At 48.1% G+C, this 16,708-nt stretch overlaps 1 protein-coding gene across 2 annotated transcripts in view; it reads left to right on the top strand.

Annotated features, from left to right (window-relative positions):
• Positions 1-16,708, top strand: part of F8 (coagulation factor VIII) — a 109,105-nt gene that overhangs the window by 57,417 nt on the left and 34,980 nt on the right. For both annotated transcript variants that reach the window (XM_025205942.1, XM_006025153.2), the window contains 4 exons: positions 6,344-6,555; positions 7,726-7,876; positions 8,390-8,599; positions 12,019-15,412. In XM_025205942.1, the coding sequence (XP_025061727.1) occupies positions 6,344-6,555; positions 7,726-7,876; positions 8,390-8,599; positions 12,019-15,412 (3,967 nt within the window). The remainder of the gene's footprint in view (positions 1-6,343; positions 6,556-7,725; positions 7,877-8,389; positions 8,600-12,018; positions 15,413-16,708) is intronic.

Raw genomic sequence — 16,708 nt, 5'->3', positions numbered from 1 at the left:
GTGTGGGGCTCTGGCTATGGGGGGGGCAAGGGGCCACTTTTCCCCACACTCAGCAACAGCTTGTAACCCAGCCCCACTGCCAGCTTGGCAGTGAGGCCAGTTTACAACATGGTGTTGAGCGCAGGGGGAGAAAGCAGCCCCTCCCCGCTCCATGGCTGGCGCCCCATGCTGCTGTCACTTGCAGCTTGCCTGGGGCTGCTTGTGCCGGCTCTGGACAGCCCCGCGTGGGCTGCAAGTGCCTACAGCGCGGGTCACCGGCCATGGCGGGGGGAGGGGCTGCTTTTCTCTGCACTGGGAAGGAGCTCACGGAAAAGCTGAGCACCGGTGGAAAAGTGGCCCCTCCCTCACCCCATGGCCGGCGCTCTTGTTGCAGGTGCTCGCAGCCCGCATGGGGCTGTCTGGAGTGGGCACAGGCAGCCCCACTCAGGCTGCAAGCAGCTGTAGCACAGGGTACCGGGCATGGGTGAGGAGGGGCTGCTTCCCCCTGCCGCACTCCTTCCTTGCCTGGGGTTCCCTCCCCTTACCTGAGCTTACCATGCCGGGGCAGCCACATGTTCCCAGCCCAGAAAACCTGGCTGGGGCTTCCCAGTGGGGGGTGGGGGCCAGGCAGGCCCCGCTGTTGTTGGAGCCCGCTAGGCTTCCCCTGGGCCCTACTGCCCTTGGTTCCTGTCATTTTTGACAGGAACCAAGGGCAGGGAAATATTAATTTTCCACATTTTTTTAGGGGTCCCACGGGCCAGACAGAATGGCCTCGCAGGCCAGATCCAGCCCGCAGGTCGTATTTTGCCCACCCCTGGTCTAGCTCCACCTGCTTTTGAACAACAAGATAGTTGAAGGCTGCTATTAAATCCCTACTCGCTCTTCTTTTCTCTAAACTAAATAAGCCCAGTTCCCTCAGCCTCTCTTCATAAGTCACATACCCCAGCCCCCTCACCATTTTCATTGTCCTCTGCTTGGCTCTCTCAAATTTGTCCACATCCTTTCTGTAGTTGGGGCCCTAAAACTGGACACAGTACTCACCAGTGCTGAACAGAGGGGAATAATTACTAGGGCTGTGCAAAGCTTCAGTCCCTGATTTGATTCAGCGGAGATTTGGCCCAATTTGGTAGCCTAATCTCCAAATCTGAATTGCATCGAATCAGGAGACCCTTTAATCTCTCTGAATCGAATCGGAACCCTCTGAATCAGTCTGGAGAGAGTCAAAAAGATTTGGCGATTCAGACATAGAGACAGCTTTAAATGTTTTTTCTACATACCTCAAAGTACTTGGCGGCTCATGAATGTTTTGATGGTGAGGCAGATGGAGCATCCCGTAGGAGCACAGGGGGATCCCCAGCATGCTTGGCAACAGGCCCGGAAGTGGACTAGAAGCACTTCCAGTCCACTTCTGGGTCCGCTGGGGAGTGTGCTGGGGGGCCCCCCTGAGCTCCCCCGGCTTGATGACTGGTGCCTCCTGGGTCTGGGGGGACACCTGGGGTCCTCCTGTGGGTGATCACTGAGCCAGGGGGGAATGGGGGAGCACCCAGTGTGCTCCCCAGGGGCCCCGGAAGTGGACCGGAAGTACTTTCGGGCGTCCCCTGTGCTCCTGTGGGATGCTCCATTCGCCTCAGCATCGCAGCGTTCATGAGCCATGCCTGGTACCTTGAGGTATGTAAAAAAAAACATTTAAAGCTGTGTCTATGGCTGAATTGCTAATTCTCCAAATCAGCATCGAATCTTCAGATTTGGATTTGGGTGAATCGAATCGGGGACAGTGATCAAATCACTGTCCCTGATTCGGGATGAATCCGAATTGAAAAAGGCCCGTTTCGCAAACCCCTAATAATCACTTCCCTTGCCCTGCTGGCAACACTCCTACCACTGCAGCACAGTATGCCGTTAGCCTTCTTGGCAACAAGGGCACACTGTTGGCTCATATTCAGTTTACTGTCTGTTGTAAACCGCAGGTCCTTTTCTGCAGAGCTGCTACCCAGCCAGCCAGTCATCAGCCTGTATCAATGCATGGGATTGTTCTGTCCTAAGTACAGAACTTTGCACTTGTGCCTGTTGAACCTCATGAGATTTCTTTTGGCCCAATCCAATTTGTCTAGGTCACTGAATCCTAGCCCTACCCTGGGCATAACATGGAGTGACAACATCTCCAAATTCACTGTCCTGGAATGGGCCAAGATACCCACTGGGCACATGTACACATTCGTTAATGCATCGTAATTACAGGTACTAAACGAAATGTGTCGTATTGGCACTACTGTGCATTAGCGCTGACGCATGCTTTTTTTTTGAGGCTAATGCACAATAGACTAATTCTACTGCACATTAGCTCATTAGCATGGGTTTTGCCCACCATGCTAATATGAAGTAGAATTAGTCTACTGTGCCTTTAGTGTCTCGTGTAGATACGCCCAGTATGTTCATGCTCCTGAGACAGAGATGCCTCGGTTGGTTAGGACATGTGAATCGTATGAGTGATGGCTGAATCCCCAAGGACATACTCTATGGTGAGCTGGCCACTGGCAAATGTCAACTTGGACAGCCCAAACTCTGTTTTGCTGATGTCTGCAAGAAAACCCTTTGTGAGTTGTGTATCGATGGCCAACATTGGGAATCAGCTGCTTTGGACCACTGCGAGTGGAAAGCCACTGTGAAGCAGGGCGTACATTGCTTTGAGATGGAGAGGGTCAGTGATGAGATAGAGAAAAGGCATCAGAGGCAGGCAAGAGAAGATGGTATTTGGCATACCGGTGCAAGCTCAACCGAGTTTGTATGTGCAACTTGTCATGCATCAAACTCCACAGCCACTCAAGAAGCTGTGGTGGTACCTGGTAACCCACAGATATCTCCTGGCCTTGTGCTCCCTTCCAACCCCTGGGCTAGTACCCAGGGGGAGCCTAGAGCTCCCCCTGGCTGTAGTAGGGGGCCAGTGCAGGGCCAGCGGTGGTGGGAGCAGATTGCTGCCATAAGCAACAAATCTGCTCCCGAGTCCCTGAATGTGTAGATGCATGCCTGGGAGAGTACTCTAAAGTAATTTACTCTAGAATAAACTGCTCCCATATTATTTTCATGTGTAGACATGCTCACTGTGCAGTAAATTACCGTGCAGTCAACCTGCCCTGGGCAGGCAATTTACACATGTGGCCATTTGGGAGCAGATTTGCTGCTTCTGGCAGTAGCCTGCTCCCAACCTTGCACCATCTCTCTGCAGCAACCAGGGGAAGCTGGAGGCTCTGGCCACAGCTGCCTGCAGCCAGGGGCCCTCTTTAAAACAAGCCCTGTGCACTGCTCCTTGGCCACCTGCGTTTTTGGTGTAGAGCAGGCTGCAATGTGCAGGCACAGCCCTCTACAGCTCTGTCGCCAGAGCCTGTGGCCATTGCATGATGGCTGCTCCACCCCCAGGTTCCAGGAGTGATGACCCATGCCCCAGGCTCCTGCTTGCCACTCTGCTCACCGTGCTTCACCACTACAGCAACCGCTGCCTGGCCTTGGTCAGTCTTGGCCCTTCCTGCCCCCTTGTGCTATGCAGCCATATAGCCAGACTCACCACAGTGTCTGCGACCCCCTGTCACCTCACTGACACCCCCAGTCCCTGGGCTGCCACCTGAACCCCAGCAGGGATGCTGATAAGGCGCACATGGGTGCTGCCATCAGTGCTGTCCATGAGCTCCTGGGGCTCCAACCCAAATGCCTGTGGGCCCACCTAACCAGCCAGGACTTGTGCCTGCACCTCATCCTGAGCACCTTTGATGAAGAGCAGTGGCTGGAGTCCTTCTGGATGACCTGGGTCACCTTCCAGGAGCTTCTTGATTAGATACACCCACACCTAGAGTGGCAGGCCACTACCATGCAGCTGCCCTTCCCTATGGAGAGCCAGCTGGCCATTGCTGTGCTCAATTGTGCTCATTGCTGTGCTCAAGCTGGCCATGCCCAGCTGCCTGCGCTATGTTGGCCGCCTCTTCAGTGTGGGCCCAAGGGGCCCTCCCCTGGTGATGTCTTGTCGCTGCTACCAGGCCACCGCAAAGTTCTCCAGCAAGTCACTTGTGTTGGAGAACATGGCAAGGCTTTGCCCAGGATCTTGGGTCTTGAGGATGCAGTCTAGCTGCTGCATAGAAGGCACGGTCCTGTGGTCTGCCTCCAACTACCAGTTGTGGTTGGTGACATTGACACATTGCGCCCTCAGGGCTTTGACCTTTATGTAGCACTGGTGCACTGACTGGTCATGTCCGTGTTCCTACATGTGACCTGCTAGGCCCTCATAGATGTGGGTGTTGGAGTGCCCGCTCCAGGAAAAGTGGCTCTGGACTGTAGCCTCACCCCACAATGCTAAGAGGTCTGCAGTCATCCATGGAGCAGTTATGCCCCCGGGAGGTGGTATGTGGCATCACAGACAATGCCAGTGTGGCACCCTTGATGGTCCTCAGGAGCTGTGGGTGAGAGTCCAGGTGTGCCAGGCCTGGGCACATGCCTGCATTGCACAGGGCAGGGGCACAGCACAGGACAGGTAGGCAGGCAGTGGGGCTGGGCCAGGGGCCAGTACCAGGGTCTAGCCAGGGTGCTGCAGCTGGCCTGGGGCCTCTTTTGCTGGACCTGGTGGCCAGGGGCAGGTAGCAGGTGGCACTGGTCGCTGGGGTCACTGCAGTGTTTAAAGTTCAGGCTGGGGCAGGCAAAGAGCCGTCCCCCAGCTGTGGGGTTGGAGAAACTCTAAGCCCCATGGCTCTGGGGCTAGGCTGAGAGTGGCCCCTGGTGGTGGGGCTAACTGGGAGCAAATTTGCTCCCGGTTGGCATCTACATGTGCACTACTGCACAGTAACTACGGCACAGTTAATTTGCTACTTGCAAATGCAGGTAGCAAATTAACTGTGCAGTAGATTCATTTACTGTGCAGTAAGCACGTGCACGTGTAGACAGTGATGCTTTACTGCACAGTCAATTAGTCAACTGCATGGTAAAGCATTTTGTGTAGATGCACTGTTAGCAAGTAAAAACCTAGGATTCCGGACTAGCCCAGGGATTGACACAACACCTTGTTCGATGAGTGACAGAAAGGCTTTATTTACTACAAGTATTTCAAATCAAGTCAAGTGAGCCCAAACCAAATCGAAGTCCAGTAATTACCTATAAGGTGATGATTTCTCACCAAACAGGCGATGAAGAGGCGGTCTGTTTCTCTTCAACTTCTCGAGTAAGTTGGGTGCATTAGCAACTGGTGTCAGAGAGATTTCTCACTCTTGAACTGTGTGCTGTTTGCTGTTTTGCTGCCTTTTTATACCCTTAGTTTAGCATCTTCAAAGCATTCTTTTAGTTGTGTAAATCAAGAGAGAGTCCCAAGCAGCAATTGACAGGAAAAACCTGCTCATTACTGGTTATCAGAAATTTTTAATTTGAATGAGTTACCTTCTTTGGTAGCAAGAGGTTATCCAGTTTGAAACATATCAAGAAACTGTTTAACAGCCAGGAAAAACATACTAAATCAGGAGGAGACATCTATCACATATGGAGAATGTCTCTTCCTGCACATAAACATATGTTAGTCGCAAAAGACATTTTTACTATACTAATTAATCAATGATAGACATTTCATATGGTTACACACCAGACAACTAAGAGTCTGCTTGAAATCATTCGGAATATGGCAAGATAAGCTGGAAGAGATACTTGATTATTCCTTCTTAGATGGCCTAGCCATGACCTCGCATCCTCTTGCAATATGCAGTTAGCGTTATTATTCTGCATTTTAACTTTTGTGAGTAGGCCCAAGCTTAGCATAAGTTTCAGAGTCATCAGCACCCACTGTATGTCTACACAGCACTATGAAGTGTGATTGTATCCTGGGTAGGTATCTTTGCTGGCTTTCATCTAGCCAGCTACAAGTGACAATACCAGTGAAGACAGTGGCACTGGTCTCAATATAGAATAGCAACCCCATTTTGTACCCAGGGCTTTATATTCATGCCCCTGTGTCATCACTGCTAATTTTATTGTGTTACCTTGATTAAGATTAGCATTGATACACTTATGTGTACTGGAGTCACATCATTAATTTCAAGCTAGACATATCCCTTGATTTCAGTGAGATGTAAGCACGTGCACTCAATGCCCTTCCTGAATGGAGATGTTTTCTTGGTTCATGCCCTTGAACTGGAAATGTCACAGGATCAGGTCTTTTTCATGAAATATGAAGTACCCTGATACCCATCATGAAATTTCAGCCTTGCTGCTTCTGGGCCAGGTTGGCTCTGTGGGATGCTCGTTTGATTTCTTATTGTTCAGCACCCTTTGTGAAGTTGGTTCCCCACTAAGTTGGGTGCCCAAACCTAATGAGTCTGTTCTTGGGGTTGTCTTTTGCCAGAGAAAGATGTGAAGGATATATCCATTCCACCTGGCGAGTCATTCACATACAGCTGGAAAGTGACAATGGAGGATGGACCAGCCAGCTCAGACCCTCTCTGCCTCACCCGTTTCTACTACAGCTCCATCAACCCAGAACGCGATATAGCCTCGGGGCTGATTGGGCCTCTTCTGATCTGCTTTAAAAAAACAATGGATCAAAGAGGCAATCAGGTGGGTCCTTTCCTTTCAGTCTAACCTCTGTCATTATAAAGGGAGGGTTTCAAGTAATTTCTGACATGAGCTGTAACCAAAGGACACAGGACATTTGTTACCTCCTGTCCTCTGCATAAATATTCTGTTTTTCAGGACAAAATATGTGTGGTTCAACATTGTGACTTTGTTTCTAAGGGGATGGGTTTTAATGTGAGCATGGGGTAGCTTCAATCTGGGACACACACAGCCTGGCAAGGCCTGACTTGCTCTGGATTCTGTAATCTCAGCCTAAGCACATTCTTCAGACCTACTTTGTAGAACACTTGCTTACTAGGGCTGTGCGAAGCTTCAGGTGCTGATTCGATTCAGAAGAGATTCAGCCCAATTCAGCGGCCGAATCTCTGAATCTAAATCGAATCAGGAGACCAATAAAAGGTTCTGAATCAATTTGACGCCTCTGAATCAATTTGGAAAAGATTTGGAGAAAGATTCAGCGATTCGGGCAGTCCCCACTTGCTGCCGCAGGGAGCTGGACCCAGACTCCATGCCAGTAAGTAGGGGGTGGGGGCGGGGGGGCTGGAGGAGTGGGTAGGGGACCATGGGAGGACTCCTACCAGGCCCCATCCCCTGCTTGCTCCCCCAGCCCCCCTGAACGCCTCCCGACCTCTGCCTGCTCTCCCAGTCCCGTCAATGGCTGCCCCGCCTGGCCCCAATGTCCTGGTGCTTTAAAAATAAAAAATAAAAAAAGCCCCATGCTCACTGGCTGCTGCAGTGGCTGTTGGGGCGCCTGGGGGCTCATGGTAGAACCCCCCCACCCCCCACTCAGCACGGGGTAGTGGGGGGCAGCACGGCTCGCCCTCCCTCCTGGCAGATGAGGCTTGTTTAATTCAGAGATTTGACCGATTCAGCAGTGGCTGAATCTCTGAATCAGATTCAGCCGGATTGATTTGGGACAGTGATTTGAATCACCAAATCGAATCACCGTCCCCAGAATCGGCCGAATCCAAATCCAAAGCAAATACTAGCTGCTTCGCACAGGCCTATTGCCTACCTATCATGAAGTTCTTGGTGTGAGTTTGACCAAACACACACACACACACACACAGTCAAACCATGACCTTTGGCCCTCTCTCTCTAACCTAACCAGAACCATCCTAGGCTATGAACAGGCTCCTTTGTCATTTCCAGATGTTGTCAGATGAGGCAAATTTTGTGCTGTTTTCTGTTATTGATGAAAACCGGAGCTGGTACCTGGCAGAGAACATACAGCACTTCTGCACAGATGCAGCCCATGTGAATACTCAGGATCCTGAATTCTACGCTTCGAATGTTATGCACAGTGAGTAACCAGGGATGGAAGATATATGTGGAGGACAGAGGAAGAAGATAGGATTGGCCAGATATTGGAACAGAGGTTCAAGTGGGTTGTCATATGTCCTGATCTGGGGGTCTTTTAGGAGAAATTTCTTGGAGTCCCAAAAAGAGCTGTCAATCTCTCTTGTGATATGGGCTCTTCTACAAGAAGAATGTTAACCAGAGGCGACTGGTAGGGGGAGCACAGGGGTGCACGTGCCCCCCTCAACGGGGCTGGTGTCCCCCCTGACGGCCAACACTAATGGTGTCGGCAGGGCTGGTGACCCCCTTGACAGGGCTGCTGCTGTTGGTGTTTTCTGAGGGTGCCCCCCCCAGATTCAGGAGGTAACAGTCACTCATGATGTTAACAAGATCTTGCTGCTTGTAGCATCCATTGATTTGAAGTCTTGTTTGTTCTGTCATGCCAGCTAATTAAAGTTTAGCTACTATATAAGACTAAGTCTTCTGTGTAACATTTTATACCCTATGTCTCTTACAGCTATTAATGGTTATGTCTTTGACAACCTACACCTCAGCCTTTGCCTGAACCAAGTAGTATACTGGTATGTCTTAAGTGTTGGTGCCCAGACAGACTTCCTCTCTGTTTTCTTCTCTGGGAACACCTTCACACGTAACATGGTCCACGAAGACACTCTCACCCTTTTCCCATTTTCTGGGGAAACTATCATCATGGACTTGGAAAAGAAAGGTTAGTAAGTATAGGTATTTCATAAGTTAATGTGTGTAGCTGGTATATATGGTACATCTTAGAAGACTCAGGTCTAGGGATCAACTAGGAAAATAACTATCAGGTTTTTTAAGAGATTGACGTTAATTTGCCAACTCTTAGCTGACAGCACTTTTCTGCTGGCTCCAGATAAGCTCCTCTTCGGACCACAGCTACCCCAGGAGGACTCAGCTGACATCAACAGAACAAACTTTCAGTGTCTGGCTGCATTACACACGAGTTGACCATGCCTGAATAATGCTGTGAAGAATTGTTCTAGCTAGCTGGGTGGTTAGTACAGAGGGAGGGCATGCCTGTCCCAACTTCTTTAAGTCAACCTCAGTGTACATACCAGTGGTTCTTGGCATCCTTCCATTTCCTCCCACAGACTTTCTTCTTGTGTGCACCTTTTTTCTTGGCCAATCTAAATCTCCCATAACTTTCAACAACTTGCCATTGTTACAGCCTTGAATTGCAACCATAGAATATTCTGTTCCTATAAAATCCCATGTCTGGTTGGTTATGATTTCAAACCTCTTAAGACTAGTTTGGATCCAGTAAATACAGTTACTACCTGATGGGCATCTGGGGCCCTTTACAAAATAACTGCACCCCTTGTGTCTAGTTCCCACAGGCAAAAAAATAGCTGCTCTCATCACTGGACATTTTAGTGGTATTCCCAAACAGGGGCAAATGATAAGGCCCCAGTCTACCCCCCAGCCCACCCCAACCTATGATTGGCTGAGGTGCCCTAGCAGTTCCACCCTTGCCATTGATTGGTTGTGAGGGCTGTCTGTCATATGGCCCCACCCCTCACCACCGATTGGTGGAGAGGGGTGGGACTGTGTGGCAGGCAGCCCTCTCAGCCAATCGGACCTCTTTGGGGAGCCAGCATTTTATTTTCAGTAAGTTTTTTTTTTCAGTAGGCCTGCCAACATCACAGACAAAGTTACCAAGTCCACTTATAATAAGCGGAATTGGGCTTGTTTTTTAAAAAGTTGCTTTAATTTTTTGAGTCACAGGTTGTGGTTTTTTGGGCTTGTTTTATTTGAAGGTCGCTTATTTGGGGCTTTTTTGTAATAGGCAACTTAAACAAAAAAAGTTATAGTTTAAAATGGTTGTAGGAGTGATTTTGGTGCCTGACTGGTGTCGATGTATATTGGGGGGGCAAAATGGCAGATCTGGCTGGCAGCTGGACTTCATTTCCCAGCAGCCCCTGCTCTCACAGCTGGGGCTGATTTTCATGGAGACCCCAGCAGCAGCCCCCCTATGATAGTGTGAGGCTGGGGTTTCCATGGAGACCAGCCCCAGCAGTGCTGGCAGGGCAGGGCAGGGTGGGGCTCTGGGGCCGGGCTGGGATCTTGCAGCGGTGACAGTGTGGTCCAGAACTTCTTGCGCTTGTTTTGGGCATTTTTTAAAGGCAGTGCCACTTTTTTTCTCTTGAGACTTGGCGACACTGATCACAGAGCCTGCCATTTTTCATGGAGCCTGCCTGATTTCATGTTGTCTGTGAAAATCACGCAATCACAAATTCAGTAAGTCCCTACACATGATAGTGAATGCCATGCTGTGCCTATGGCTTGCTGTTGATATCAAGAAAATCAGTTGTGGAGAGAGGACTGCAGGGCAGGGCACAAAGTAAAAACACAGAATTCAGAAGAGGAGACTGAGCAGAGAAGCTTGGACAATGTCTATTCTCCTGTGAAGGAGTCCAAGGAATCACTGGACACTACTCTGAAGAGCTCTGTCCAGATGCATTAATGGACAAGGGGCTGGAAAAGGCCCCAGAGTCACAGGGAGTCTCCCCATCCAGCCTCACTGGTAGCCTTGGAAACCAAAGGCCTCTGTTGCTCCATGGACTAGGTTAGGCTCAGACAGTGCAAGGTGACTAGATAGCAGCAGGGAGTCAGGAGACTTGACTTCAACCCCTGTGCTATTGTATGTCCTTAGGTACATAAGAACTTTTAGGAGTCAGGGCAGCACGTAGGCTAAATTGCCCCCAGCTGGCCCTGGTTACTGAGTGAGCCTGGCTACTAGAGACCTAACTACTCCCAGATGGCCCCAGTTGTCTGCATGGGGTTGGTGGTCTGCTTCTCTATCTAACCTTGGACTTCTGACTCCTTGCTCTTAGTTTTCTGGTTCCTACCTTTTGATCCCTAGGTTACCATTCCCAGAGTCCTGCCTGTTTGTTCCTCCTTTTTTGTTCCCTAGGTCTTGCTTATTGGCTTCCTGGCTCTATCCTCATTTCTGATTCCCACCTGCTGACTCCTTGTTCCAGACTCCAGCCCAGACCCCTTGTGCTTCCAGACTCCAGCCTATACCCCTGTTCTCTGACAGCTGGCTTCTCACTTATGGCAGTCACCCATGTCCTGGTCCCATACAGCCATGGTTGCCTGCTCTGGACTCCTTGGCTTATGACAATGGTCTGGATCTCTGTCTCGTGTTCTTAACTCCTCCTAGCTTGTGGCTCTAGCCAGGTTGACTGCCTACATCCCAGTTCCTTGTAGACTTTGGCTTATCAAGTAGCCTGTTCCTGATCCCCTGACTCTGACCCTTTCTTCTCTGACATCACATGTTCCTGATGCCCTAAGTCGTGATTCTTTTGGGTCAAGCCTCGACTACCTATATCCCAGTCATACCCTGACAGAAATGTAGACTTGAAGAGGACTCATGGTCCATTGAATCTAGTCCCCTGAATTTGCAGGCAACCACTTACCCAAAGTTTTACAAAATTCCCATTTCAAACCCTTACACGTAACTACAAGGCACAAAACCAGAAACACCGAGCACAGCATGCCATAGGTAACATCAGGGAAGGTGAGGTCCCTGCTAGTGCCCTGACACTGCAATAGCTGGGAAATAGTTTCCTGTTTCTGCCACTTCAGCTTCCCCAATCTTGCTTTCCTACAGTTGTAAAAAGGACAAATAGCACATCTCTTTGCAAGAATGGTGATTCTTTATTAGAAGGCAACAGCTAAATCCAGAATATGATTATTGTCTTTATGTCAAGTCTTGTCATTCAGAATTACCCAGGACAGTAAAACAAATTTAAGTTGTATTTATTGTATTCACTACTTCATGGCTATACTCTGTAAACACCATTGTGGAGACATACCAGGTAAATGTATTCAAGTCATTAGTTATGGTATGCACCATTTAAAGTAATCAAAGACCCCTGTCAGGGTTAATGCTAATACTTCCAGAAATGTCACACTATGTGGAGACATACATATCTTGTTAGTCCAACTTGTTATAGAAATGAGAATGTGATTAGCCTATTGCAGAGGGAAGATAGGATTTGCTGAAGAGGGATTTCCTAACAAGTTACCATAGCAATACCAACACTCCAGATTTCTTGGTGTGTTGGATTAACTCTGTTCTTTCTTCCTTTCCTGAGACAGGTGTATGGATGCTGGGATGTCTGAATCCTGAATTTAGAGACAGAGGAATGAAGGCAAAGTTCACAGTCTCTAATTGTAACCCTGATTCAGATCTATATTACAATGAGGGAGATTATGATGATCAGATAGACGACAATGTCTTTCAACCTAGGGGCTTCTCCAAGAGAAAGAGATGGCATAATAGGCCTTGTCTGAGGAAGCATCAGAATAACAACATTTCTTCTGAAAATGAAACAGAGAAGCTCAGCTACCAGCTAACACCCTGCTTGAGAAAACCTAGCCAGCCCCTCGAATTCAACAGCCTGCAAAGCAGTTGGAGGGATTCCATGGACACCTCTTCCAATGTCACATCAGTATTTTCAGAGAGGAGCCCAGATCAGCACAGCATTTCCATGTTTTCGCTACAAGAGACCAGCTCTGAGCCAGTATCCTATGATTCCTTCCTAGAAGAAGAACAGCTATCAAAAATAGTAATCTCAGATCAAAGATCTGTGGATCCTCTTCTTGAAGGAAACTCTACAAGTATACGTAAAACAAACGATTTTAATAAAAGCTCAGCAACAGCTGGTCCTTATAAAGAAGGAGATACTCTCTTCAGAACACATAGACAAAATCCAGTAGGAGAAATGGTTAAAGAGAACTTGGAGTTACAGAAGTCAGTAGAGAATGTGGCATTCCAACCAACCACACCATTAGCCAAACTGGAAGTGTTTCCAAAAGGGAATGTTAATTTAAGACAGGAATCAGTACGCAGGATGGTCCTTCAAGAATCCATTTCCTTAAGTGCTGCAGATGCTTCTATTCAAAAGAATGGTAACTCACTGCAACTGGATGAATTAGAACATGATTCTGGATTTCAGGAAAGGTCTTTATTAGATAAAGAATTGTCTCTAGAAAATAGCATTAAAGCATTATTAAAATTACACATGTCATCAGATGACACAAAAAGTACTTCCATAATTAATACAAACTCCTCTTCAGAGATTAGCACGTCAGCACCATCAGACAAGTCAACAGATGATACAAGTATTCATGTTATGAAATACTTTAATGTTGGAAAAACATTTCTTAAAAACACTGGTACATCAACACAACTAGATTCTAGTTTAGAAAATTATGCAAGTCCTCAAGAAACAGTTTTGTTGGATCTGTATGAAACTTCTCAAGAAGTGAATGGTTCTGTACCAAAGTTAAATAGCTCAGCACATGATCTCATGCTTCAAGAGAACATATCATCTACAAATGGAAAGGTATTTGTTGAAAAGACTGTAGTATCATCACATTTAAAGAAATATTCAAATGAAAAAGGAATTCAAAGGACACCTGTATTTCATAAGAAAGGTTTTCTTCTTGGTAGAACCAACTTGTCATTAGATGGCATAGCAGATATGAGGCTGATGGAAAATGGATCACTGGATGATAAAACAAGGATTATTACACCACTAGGACAGAATAGATCTACACAAAATCAAAGGCTTTCAAGTATTAAGGACAACGTGTCTGCAGAAAATGGCATGAGGCTAGAATTGAATGAATCTACCAATGATACAAGGCTTCCAGAAACAAAATTTTTGGATAGCAGTGAAATTCTGGACAACAGAAATGTTACTACACAGGAAACTAATGATTTTATATTGGCAGCAAAGTTTCAAGATGCTACAGAAAGCAAGGAACTATCTGAAATAAAAAATGTTGCTTTACACAAAGCAAATATGATGGGCAAAAATATGAGGCTCCCTTTACTGAACAGTGAAGAGACATTTCAGAAACGTGGTAGCATAGCAGAACAATTAGATGGGCCAACAAATGACTCAAGGATCCCAGAAACCAGCTCTTTAAATGAGAACATTTATCCCAAAGGGAATGTTCCTCCACTGGAACTAGAACACTTGATAAATGGCACAGGCCTCTCAGAAGTCAATTCATCTAACACAAAAAATGTAATCCATAAAAGTGATGTAATGGAGCTTGACTCAGATCACTGGACCACTGAAAACCTAGTGAACAAGGCCACTTCTAAGTCCTGCAATCAGTACTCTTTTTTGTGTAGCACTCATAAAAAAAAACAGTCCCTGAGGTCATTTCAGGTTTTGCTGGAAAAGATGCAGATGCAGCAAGAGCTAGACAATGAAGCCAGAGCATTGGAGGGAAGGCAGAGCCCTGACAAAAATATGCAGAGAACCAGAGCTGTGCTTGGAGACACTGGTACTAAAGTGGGCTATGAGCACAGGGGAACCCCCTCCACTGAAAGGTTATCCATAGAAGACACAACAGTGAGAGACCATAGAGCAACTAACACTGATAGCTCCACTGGATATATCAGGGCTGCTTTTGTTTCTCATTCATCAAGCCCTACCCAATCTGATGCCATGCTGTTCTTTACCAGTAGTCATGAACCAAGAACATTAGAGGAACAGTATGGCAATCAAGATAGGAATATAGCTCTCAGAAGAGATAGCACCTTTGTGGACGTAGAAGAGTCAGAGGAAACTGCTATGATTCCTGCAACTTCAAGTGAGAACACTAGCAAAAGAGAAGAGGAGGTGAGAACTGAGTCAGGAACAAGGTCCACTGCATTGGCTAGAGAGCAAAACAGGATGATGAACCCCATCTCACTGCAAGTTGTAGGGCAAAATAGTAGAGATGAGATGTCTGAAGGAAGTGAGATGCAGCACAGAAAGGTCAATGATCAGGAGACCCCTCTGAGTTTGCAGCGCAACCAGAAAAGTCTTATGGATGAAGAGGTGAGCGCTTTCAAGCAGCTTAAATTAAGGGAAGATATGATTATCAGCAAACCGCAGCAGGGACTTGAATCTGACAGTATTAAGGACCATGGATTAGGGAATGAGTCTAGATGGAGTTCAGCAACAAAACATGCTGTAGAAATCCTTGCAAAACAAGCCTCCACAGAAAATAATCTACTGCCCTCTGGAGGTTCAGCTGTAAATGAGACCATTAAAGAGGAACAATGGGAGTCAAAAGACAGCCAGAAAAAAAATCAGGTGTTTAATGGGGAAGAGATCACTTCCCCCTCAGACAGGAAAGTACCAACATTAGAAGTGAAGAAGGAGGCACCAGGGATAGATGGGGCACAGGGGATTGTGGAAAGCACTGGTGAAATAAAGCAGAGAAGCTTGACTGCTAGGTCTGAAAGTCCTGGAGAGATTGCTGGCCTAAACTATATGACCAAGTCTGATACTGCAACATCTCAAAAGGAAAAAGCAGACTATGATGACTACAGCAACAATGAAGAAAATGTAGATTTTGACATCTATGATGAGGAATACCAGGATCAACGCTCCTTCCAAGGCAAAGTCCGGCAGTATTTCATTGCAGCAGTTGAAGTGGTGTGGGAATATGGGAATCGAAGACCTCAGCACTTTCTAAAAGCAAAGTATGTTTTACCAATCACATTTGCCTATCCTATACATTCCTTCTACCCAAATGATTGCTTTTTCCTGTTCAAAGCAGCTTGAATGAATAAGGCAAAATAATGATTAGGTTCCTTCAGTCTACACTGAGCTCACCATGTCATAGATATACAGTCCCAGTGCAGATAGAACTCCTTTAAGCACTGATTCCCTTCCACAGCAATAGATTCTCATTTTTCTCTTATCCCTCAGCCCTTGAGCTTCCCCCCCTGAGCCAAGCAATGCCCTGCAATCTCCTGCCCTGCTTCAGTTTCATCAATGAGTTAAGAACTTCCTTGGCTGTGGACCCTTGATCTCACTGCCCAGCTGTAACTAGCCCTATCAAGTAGCTTGTGCTACTGTTTGCCTTGGCATGATAGGGGTCAGGAGTTGAAGCCCCAGGTAGGCCTCCTACAGAATATGGCAGTATCCTAGGAAAATGAGAACATTGTGCTATTCCTTAGTTAGTCCCCTGCTTGACAGTCCCTCCATACCATTGAGGGCCCAGAATGGAAAATCCTGCATGGAACAGCCTGCATGCCATGTGCTGTAAGGGTGCTGCGGTGATCGTGGGGCCATGGGTTACCATATGTCTAGGTTTTCCCAGACGCGTCCTCTTTCTTGGACCCCTGTGTTACGTCCAGGTGGGTTTTTGAAAACAGAGCAAATATCTGTGTTTTCTGCTGTCCCAGACTGGCTGCTTCAGGCTGGGAGTAGTGGACAAGGTGATTGGCTGTTGGGGGTCACATGCTCCCTGTGTGGGCTCAGGCAAGCTAGTGAGAGAGAGGGGGAGAGAAAGAGAGTAAGCAGCAGGGCAGGGGTGGGTGGGAAGAGGCTGCGGGACACTGGCAGGGCTGGAGGGCAGGGCAGGGGGTCGCAGGTCGGGAGTGAGGGGCATGGGGGATGGGACAGGTGACTGTGGGTTGGGTGTGCAGGGCACTGGCAGCGCCAGGGGGCTGCAGGTCAGGAGTGAGGGGCACCGGCAGGGCTGGGGGGCAGGGGCCTATGGGTTGGGAGTGAGGGCACCAGCAGGGCTGGGAGCCAGGGCAAGGGGCTGCAGTTCAGGAGTAAGGGGCACCAGCAGGGGGGCAGGGCCTGTGGATTAGGAGTGAGGGGCACAGGGGACAGGACAGGTGACTGGGTTGGGTGTGCAGGGCACTGGCGGTGCCAGGGGGCTGCGGCTTGGGAGTGAGGGGCACCAGCAAGGGGTGGGGGGCGGGGTACTGCTGTTTGGGAATGAAGGGCACTGGCAGGGGTCAGTGGGTCCAGAGTGAGGAGCA

Source organism: Alligator sinensis, unplaced genomic scaffold, assembly GCF_000455745.1.
Source record: "Alligator sinensis unplaced genomic scaffold, ASM45574v1 scaffold619_1, whole genome shotgun sequence".
In the NCBI taxonomy this organism is placed as follows: domain Eukaryota; kingdom Metazoa; phylum Chordata; order Crocodylia; family Alligatoridae; genus Alligator; species Alligator sinensis.
Note: the sequence above shows the minus strand (reverse complement) of the source record. Positions and strands in the feature narration are given on the sequence as shown.